This window comes from Chenopodium quinoa, unplaced genomic scaffold (genome assembly GCF_001683475.1).
Source record: "Chenopodium quinoa cultivar QQ74 unplaced genomic scaffold, ASM168347v1, whole genome shotgun sequence".
NCBI lineage: Eukaryota > Viridiplantae > Streptophyta > Magnoliopsida > Caryophyllales > Amaranthaceae > Chenopodium > Chenopodium quinoa.
In genome coordinates, this window is record NW_018743373.1 from 450,965 (window position 1) to 460,277 (window position 9,313).

At 34.7% G+C, this 9,313-nt stretch overlaps 1 protein-coding gene across 1 annotated transcript; it reads right to left on the minus strand.

Annotated features, from left to right (window-relative positions):
- Window positions 1-596: 596 nt before the first annotated feature.
- Window positions 597-1,918, minus strand: LOC110738161. Its single transcript, XM_021918534.1, has 4 exons — window positions 1,730-1,918; window positions 1,270-1,638; window positions 1,025-1,185; window positions 597-936 (listed from the first exon to the last, which is right to left on the minus strand). The coding sequence occupies exons 1-4, from the start codon at window positions 1,916-1,918 to the stop codon at window positions 597-599; spliced, it is 1,059 nt and encodes a 352-aa protein (XP_021774226.1).
- Window positions 1,919-9,313: the final 7,395 nt, after the last annotated feature.

Below are 9,313 nucleotides of genomic sequence, written 5' to 3' on the forward strand. Positions count from 1 at the left end.
AGCTAAGGTTACTAATAATTGAAGCACATTTGTTAATGGAACAGGAGATTAATTTTATTCACCTGAAAAGGCAGTTGCTGTAAAAATATGCCATTTGAATAAAAATAATTCAGTGGGATTGAAGCTAAGGAACATACCTAAGCTTTTTATGCATTGGGGATTCTCTCATTAAATCTGCACAAAAATGAAATTTTAATTTCACATTATTCTGAACTCTAATGTCTCTACTCTAGCACACTTGATATAATCAAGATAAACACAAAAATTGACAAGAATTGACATTCATATATAATCAACAAACTGCCATTTTCAATCCCAAAAATGATAGAATATACAAATGATCCCAAAAACAGGTGTTGACATTCATCCATAACAAAGTTCAAATTGAAATAAACCACTTGTTCAAGCAAAAAACATATTGCTCAAAAAACAGAATATCCACCATGTTTACTCAAATAATAAGTTATTGCACTTTTCTTGGTTGTGATGCAAAGTTACAAATAGCTCCCGATCTGGCGACTCTGTCTGGTGTTTCTAGGTGGAGAAGGATTAAGCTGAACATTAGTAGCCTGAGACGATGTATCCTTTTTTGTGTTCTATTTCTTTCCACCCCATTTTAGCTTTGCAGTAGCTCCTCTCTTACAAGTCTGAGCATTATGGCCATAATCTTGACAGTTGCTGCACCTAACAGTCTTAGCTTTCTTTCCCTTCCTTTCCTCTGTATCATCTCTCTTTCTGTTTCTGCAAGGTCTCCCAATTCCTCTTTTTAACTCAGGTGGCATTATCTTTGGCACATTGAACTCAGGCCACTGTTGAGCATCAGGTATGGACTTAATCCCATTTGCATAGGCTGCCTTGTACCTTTTGACAGAAAACCACTCATCCAAAAATGCATGAGGGTCAAGCTTTGAATCTAATATAGCCCTCATTCCATGTCTGCATGGAATTCCAGAATTTTGCCATTGACCACAAGCACATGTTTGCTTATTCAAGCTTACAAAAGATATGACTTACCCTCAAAGACCTCAAACTCACCGGCAGAAGACAATTAAGAGTGGCAAGTTTTTGAGTTCTGACATAGCTTATGAACCCTTTGCACCATGTTTGGACAGATGTCAGTCCTGCTCCACTCCTCATACTTTTTCCTTCTTGTTGCCAATCTAACCATGGTATTTCTTCTAATACCTACCAAAAGTAAGTAAATTATGAAACAAAAGTAGCCATATTAATGCAAGTAAGGACAGGTCTAACAAATATTGCAAGTAATACCCAGACTAAAATTGTATCTTCTAAAAGTGTAAGGACTGGTCTACATATGTCAATGCTAAGAGTGGCATTAAAACTCTCAACAAAGTTTGACTTATTAGAGTCACACTTTGTTGCAGTGTTGAACTTATGCTTTGTCCACCTAGATTGTTCTCCAAGCTTTGCAAGCCACAATCTTCCTCCTTTTCCAACCTTGTCCATTTGCTCCATTGCTTTCTTAAAGGTAAATTCTGAATAGGCACCACATGCTTTCCAAAACAGAAAGAGCATTAGTGGACCTGGAAATGCTTTCTTCCAATTGGCAGCCAAATGTTTGGTGCAATATCTCCTATCAACATCTGGCCAGACCTTGTCAAGTGCAGCTTCAATACCCTGTTAATTTGGCAATCAATATCAGTCTAGAAAATGCAAAAAAAAAAAAAAAAATGCAATTTAACATAGATTTATAGCTATAGAAGTATACCTTTTGCTTATTTGAGATAATGCACCAGTTATCTCCTCTTCCAGTTGCTCTTAGTAGATCTCGCAAATGATGAACAAAAAAGCTCCATGTATCTGAATCTTCAGTAGACACAATTCCCCATGCAAATGGAAACAACTCATTGTTCCCATCTAATGCAATAGCAGACAGTAGAACCCCCCCCCCCCCCATAATTCCCTTTCAAGTGAGTTCCATCAACTCCCACAAAACCCCTAACTCAATCCCTTAGCCCATCCAAACAAGGCTTAAAAGAAATGAAGATTGTGACAAAAGCCAATGGCCTGTCAACATGAGTTGCTCGATTCCATACACAAGTAGCATCTGAACCAGCGTTAGTTCTCCTAATCATCTCACAATAACCATGCAAAAATGCATAAGATTCATCAAAGCCACCATGTATCTCTATTAAAGCCCTTGCTTTGACACGATACAAAGTACTAGAAGCCATTTGCACATTGTATCTATTCCATAACAAAGCATTCAAAGCCTGACCAGATATATCATTATTAGCTCTAATGTCTTCTAACAGTACTTTGCTTGCCCACTTTGCAGTTACCATAGGGTTTTTTTTATCTCCAAACCCAAGCATGTGTGATCAGGTTTTTTAATAGACTTGATAGCCCAAGTGAACCCATCTGTCAACAACAACAGAAAACCCACATTGTATGCAATAATCTCTAACAACATCTCTTAAATGTTGTTTGTCACAAAAAAGTTGAAAACCCACATTGTATGCAATAATCTCTAACAACATCTCTTAAATGTTGTTTGTCACAAAAAAGTTGCCATGGTCTTAGTTCTATTCTCCCATCTTCTTCTCTATCAAACATTTCTCCATTTTTATAAAGCTTTTCAAAGTAATTCCCATCCCCATCATCTTCTATATCATCATCTTCATAAGGGTCATAGTTATCACATACCACCATATCATCAACATCACTTAGTTGCATATCCTCTTCATCATCTAAAGTTTTAGCATCACTAGAAGAGCTATTGACTTGTCCAGAATGGGTGAATGGTGGATCTTCTTCTTGGTCAGAGTCCATATCCAAATCTTCAAGTGAAACTATGTCATGTGTTCCACCATTAGATATAGACATTGAACTACTAGCAGCTAACAACCCTTTTCTCCTAGTTGTTGTATTTGGCACTTTCTTTCTTAACACTAGTGTTTTAGAGGATAAGGATGATACAGGTTCAGGTTGCAATGGTAGTGGAGGGTAATAAGATTGTTTATGTTTCCTTGGACTTCTTCTGACCACTCTAACACCTATGTCTGCTTCAATTTCAGGCCCATTTTCAGGTTCATTAGCACCTATGTCAGTTGCAATCCCTGATTCAACTCCTTCTGTGTCCCCGGTTTTAAGCTCAACCAGTACTCAAATCCCCTTCCCCTCCCTCCAGTACCCCTTGCTCTCCCTCTACCCCTTCCCCTCCCTCTATCTTGGCCCCTTCCTCTCCCTGTACGACTCCCAACCCCTCTCCCCCTCCCTCTCCCTCTATTACCAACTAACTGAACATCTGCATTTAAATTATCCTCATCCTCATTTGGTTGATCCCCTAACTTAACCACACCTCTATATTCACCCCTACCCCCACACCTCCCACCTCTAGTTTTGACAGTACCTCTTTTTTGAGTCAAATCACCCATTTCATCCAAGTTAACAGAGACTGAAATACCAGCAGATTTTGCAACACCTTTCATTTGTTCCTTAATCTGTCATGCATTCCTAGTTGTTCTTAAAGCCTTAGCATCTTTAAAAATTTTACTTGGACTATTAGCATCATACACCCATATGTGTATCTCATTCTTTCAAGCAAAGTCATAGAACATCTTCATTAAGTCCTTACCACTATTAAGATAGTGGTAATTTTTGTTATGCACATATCTAAATGTAGGGAATTTGGGCATTTCAATACGTCGTTCAACGGCATAATCCCAATAATCTATGATCACATCGATAAGGTTTGTCTTATCGATGTCCTCGACAACAACATCTACATCACCAATTCTAAACTTGAATTTCAACACAATAGCATCACCCATTCTGCATTTATTAAACCAAATACACATCTCAATTCAACTTGCAACATTGACTCAATAAATTCGTAACATTCAACTTATTTTGGACAGAACTAACAACCCTAAAAATACACAATAATTTCTCCATTACAACCACACAAATTCACATATAAAAACCCAAAACAAACCACACATCAATTAACAATAAAACATACCCTAAATTACCAGAAAAATTAAAAATTTCAGCACATAAAAACCCAGATTTCTCAAACAATCATCCATGGAAAAAACAGAGCAATTATAACAACAATACATTTCAATTCAAAAAAACTGAAAATTTAGGGTTCAAATAGGATGACATACCTTCCCAAAGTCAAAATTTAGCACCTTGGAGAGATTAGGATTGAAATTGGTAGATTGATAATTGTTGTTTAGCGCTCGAAAATCATCAACGCAGCAGCACAACTATGTTCGAAAGTGTTGAACGACAAAAGTCTTCAATGAATGGGCCTTTTTTAATTGATCAGTGGGAGTGCATTTACAAAATTAAAAGGGGTATTTTAGTCCATTCCATATTATGTAACCATGGTTAGTCCAATTAACTTAATCATGTTAGTTTTAGTAAAATAATGCTATATTAGAGAGTAATTATTAGATTACAAATGCTATTTAAGAGATTTTAAAAAAAAATTTGCTACCAATAAGAACGTGCAATAGTTTGTTGCTACCAATGAGAATTTCCCTAATAATAATAATAATAATAATAATAATAATAATAATAATAATAATAATAATAATAATAATAATAATAATCATGTTAAAGCAAAATAGCAAGATTCTAGGCATGATACTAACAAGATTAATAACAAACCCTAGCATGTCACTAAGCAATAAATATCAAAGCTTTAACCCTAACATGATACTATCATGAATATTAGGAAAGAAAATAAGAAGCATAGCAGGAATCATAATAAGCATATTTGATAATAGAAATTATAGTTGTTACCCTACACATGATACTAGGAAGATCAAAACGCCCTAACATGACACTAGGAATCATAATAACAATCTAAACATGATTTCTATATCATAATATCAATGAAATCAATTAAAGAACTTACTCGGATGCCTCGTACCTCTTTCTAATAACAAAATACACACGTTAGTAACTTCAAGGAAAATAACAAAATCAAAGAATTAAATTAAATAATTGAAATAGAGATTTGGGACAAAACCCTCAAAAATTAAAACCTTTCACGTCTAGGGCGAAGGCAACTTCGAACTTGGCTAGGTGTGTCTAGTGCTAATGTATGAAGAACTGAGTTTGTAAAAGGCTAGGCTAGAAAAGAAGGAGAGAGAATCATAAGTCCAAATAAGGCAACTTCGAACTTGGCTAGGTGTATCTAGTATTAATTTTTTTTTATCATATCTTTTGATTCATAAATCCAAATAAGGCATATAATATGTCGTTGGAAATCTCTTGAATTCTAATTTCTAATCTAATTAAAATCAGATTAAAATATTTTGTAGATAAAAAGATATAGCCTAAATAGTGGAAGGGTGTCAGTTTTGGATAGAGTTTCATATCTCATTCATATCTTTTTCGTTATAGCTCGGATTTAATATTATAATATATCGTTGAAAATATAATTTCAAGATCTATCCAACCATATAAAATTTGGATAAAGATTATGAGGCACGAAAATAAAATCTGACTGTAGTTGAACATCTTTAAATTCGAATAGAATTAGGATTAAAAAAAAGGAAAGTTTTAAAAAAGAAAAGTTTTTATTTAACTCAAATTCTTTAATCTTATATTTTCAAAAAGGATAATTAAGATTTTTTTAAAAACTTATAGAAGCTTCCAATTAATCCTAATTAGTTTAGGAATAGGATTAGACCTTTGGGCCTCCACATGATCATTGGGTCATAGGTAAAATCCGGTTTGGGCCCGGTTTAGTATTTTGGTCATAACTTCCTCATTATTTATCGGAATTGGGCTTATAATACATCGTTAGAAAGCTCTTTTCAAGCCCTATCCAACTATACTATTATTGGAGCCTTGTCATTGACCAAACTAAACTCGAATGCACGTTTTTCAAAGTAGGGTAAAAAAAGAAATATTTTCAAAAACAGAAAGAAGATATATTTTAATAAAAACATTCTCATCACTAAACTTTTCACACTTTCGTTATGTTCGATAATCAAATGACGTGAAAGGTATTCATCATTGGGTTTGGTTTTGAGGAGACACAAATGGGTGTCTACATCCATAAACTCACTTATATCCCCTAATTCTCCTTCCCTGTCATTGTTAAATTAAGCACATGGTAGCAACTTATAACATTTAGCTTTTATAAGGTAGTTTTTAACAACAATTATGCACATACAAGGGGTTGAACAATACCTCTCTTAAAGTTAAATATTTGTTGATCAACACTCTCACTTACATGTAAGGTCCCTTTTTAACTTTGTTTTATGTGATTCTTTAAAGTATTAAAGCTTTTTAAGCTTGGCTAGAGTGCTTCTTCACTCCACCTCACATGGACCTACTTTTGGCCCAGTGAACTTTAGTCATTTATGGTCTAATAGCGTGAACCTGACTCTGATATCATGTTAAATACAGGTCTAGGCTGCACTTGCAACCTAGAGAGACTAAGTCCACTTCACAAGCAAGTCCAAGAAGGTTTCATCCCAAAACCGTATGGTAATAACAACAGTAGCCTCTTAACCTTATAAAGTAATTAACTCTCTCTTTATTCAACCAATATAGAACACTTACATGTGATGATACAAACTGATACTTCAAAGGTCTATTTTTCAACACTTACAAAAATTAAATCCTATAATATTCCACTTTTGTTGCAAACTTTAAAATTTTTTTTTTTTAAAAAAAGGGTCTTTCTAAACTAGATCCCTTAGGTAGTTGAGTTTCTAAGGTGTACCCATACTTTTTCAAGATTTCTAAGCCGTGCCCTTCAACTTTTTATCAATACTAAAATGTACCCTTATTAGTTATTTAAAAGTTAATTGAGAGTGTGATTTCGTGGCTTTAGTTTTCGTTATTCGGGTTGTTGTAGTTAAGATTTCTTTCTCGTATCATTTTTTATCATCTTTTTATTAAATTTATTGTTAACCATAAGTGACGTGGAAGTCCCAAGGAGGGTACTATTTCATTAATGATAGTGAGTTGAGGGGCACAACTTAGAAATTTTAAAAAGCATGGGTACACTTTAGAAACTCGACTACCTTAGCAGCATAGCTTAGAAAAACCGAAAAAAAAAAATTCCACTTTTCTCCTTCTAAATCTCAAAATATCTTCTTAAGCATCCAGGGGGTAGTTTAATTTCTTCCAGCTAACCTCGAGGAAAGTTCATGTTTGCTCCCTTAGCTTGCGGGTCACCTAGCGGTACCGCTAAGATCCAACCATCTCCACTAACGAATACTGAAAAAATCATGTGCGACCTTAATTGATTATTCATTGTAATTCGTTCAAATGCAACATCCAGCTATCACATTGTTGTTGCATTACGTATAATAGAAGTGTCAAAAACTTACCCGACCCGAAAAGTTTACCTGAAGCCGAACTGTTTTCAAACTGGTTGGATCTGAAAATTTTTAACCCAAATCCGATCTGGAATCAACTCGAATTTAACTCAAAATCAATTTTACCCTGAAGTTTACGATCCAAACCCAACTTGATATCGACACATTATTAATCCAAAATCAATAAAACTCGACAATTCAAAACTTGGATTCGATTTAACCCAAAATGAAATCTACCTGAAACCATTTATACCCGAAAATACCTTATTTTACCTGACTTTTTTTTAACCTGATTTTAAACTACCCGCGACCCTACTAAACTCTATCTAAAACTTATGAGTTAATTAGTTAACGACTTTAGTAGAGATAGGGGGATTTTGAATATAAAATGTAGTTAATGGGGGTTATATTTTATTATTTGTAGACTTGATCCGAATTCGATTTGTACCTGACTATACCTTGACCCACCTTTCACTCGAATATGATTAAGCTAGACCCGATTTGATTTGGTTTGTTGGGATAACATGACCCGTCATACCCGACCCAAACACCTCGACCCATCGTGGGTCAGCCCAAACTCCATCTGGGTACATGATTTGACACCTCTAGATATAGCTAATGCAACGACAATTTTTTTTTCCCCTTACAATCACATTCGGGCTAGTGCAAAGCTAGTGAAGAAGTGCTCTATTGCAAACTTGCAATGAATTCGGACACTTTATTAGTCCTAAAATGTACTAGTAGTGAATTTATCAAAATAATATATTATTCCCTCCGTTTTTAAATACTTGCTCCATTTCTATTTTTTGCAATATTCATTTATCATACTTTGACTAATGTTTGTGATTTATACATAAGAAAAAAATATAGTCGTGTGGATACTTGTTGGAATCATCTCAATGAATAGATTAATAATTTTCAATTGTTAGAAATTATACCTATTGATAATTAAAGAGATTAGTGATTAAAGATTAACATCGACATGCGTGTCCAAAAAAAATGGAGCAAGTATTTAAAAATGGAGGGAGTATTTATTAATGACTACACTACAAATTATCACCAAAAATCATAAATGTGTCAAAAAAAAGGATACACAATTAATTGGATTAGTGGAGTATCTATTTTCAAAAAATATTTTAAAATAAGAAAAAATTGTAAATAACTACCCCTCAAATCACCCAAAATTGATTTTACCAACCCTTTTTTTTTCTTTATTATAAATAACCACCTCTAAAAGTGAAAAACAATCAAATCACCACTTTTAGCCAAATTTCAATTCAACTAGGACAAAAGGTGGAGAAAGTACACTAAAGCAGGAAGAAGAACCTTCAAAAATTAGCTTATAAATAGTCGAAAACATGATCGGACCAATGCTAGAAGGTGTTGATTTATAATGTTTTTCACTTTTAGAGGTGGTTATTTAAAATAAAGAAAAGGAAATTTTATCTAATACCACCCGTCAAAAACTGTTTTTTGTCAAAAACCACCCACTTAAAAATATGTTGTCTAAGACAACCCAAATACAAATTTTGTTGTCTAAGACCACCCGATTCAACTTTCCGACCTTGACTGCAATTTCCGGCGTTTATCCTGGGCACTTGACCACGCACGTGACTTTAAATCATCCCCCCTTCCCCTTCCTCCCCCTCGATTTTTTTTGCCTAGCATGTATCTTTCTCTCTCCTCTCTTCACTCTCCTCTCATTGTTCTACCTCCATAGTTAGCCCTTAAATCTTGAATTACTATCCCCCATTGTTGAATAGCAACAACATCCTTCGATAATCCCTAATTTTTTTGTTGCAATAACAAGGTTGTGAGGTTAGTTTTGGGGAATTAGCTTGAGGATATGGCAGAGTGGTCTGGGTTTTCAAGGTAGAGGTATTTGGGTTGGTGGGTGTTTTGGGTGTTTTTGTCCCTCGGGAGAGTTACAACACGAAAACTGATCCGGCAGGAGCTGTACCTGCAAGATAAACGGAGACACCGGTTGGTTGGTGCTC

Bases quoted from the DNA above. Each gene is read 5' to 3' on its own strand.
- LOC110738161 (XM_021918534.1), bottom strand. From the start codon at position 1,918: ATGGGGGGGGGGGGGGTTCTACTGTCTGCTATTGCATTAGATGGGAAC. The intron at 1,639-1,729 runs GTATACTTCTAT...CCAAATTAACAG, and splicing joins TTATCTCAAATAAGCAAAAG to GGTATTGAAGCTGCACTTGA. The intron at 1,186-1,269 runs GTATTACTTGCA...TACTTTTGGTAG, and splicing joins AAGATACAATTTTAGTCTGG to GTATTAGAAGAAATACCATG.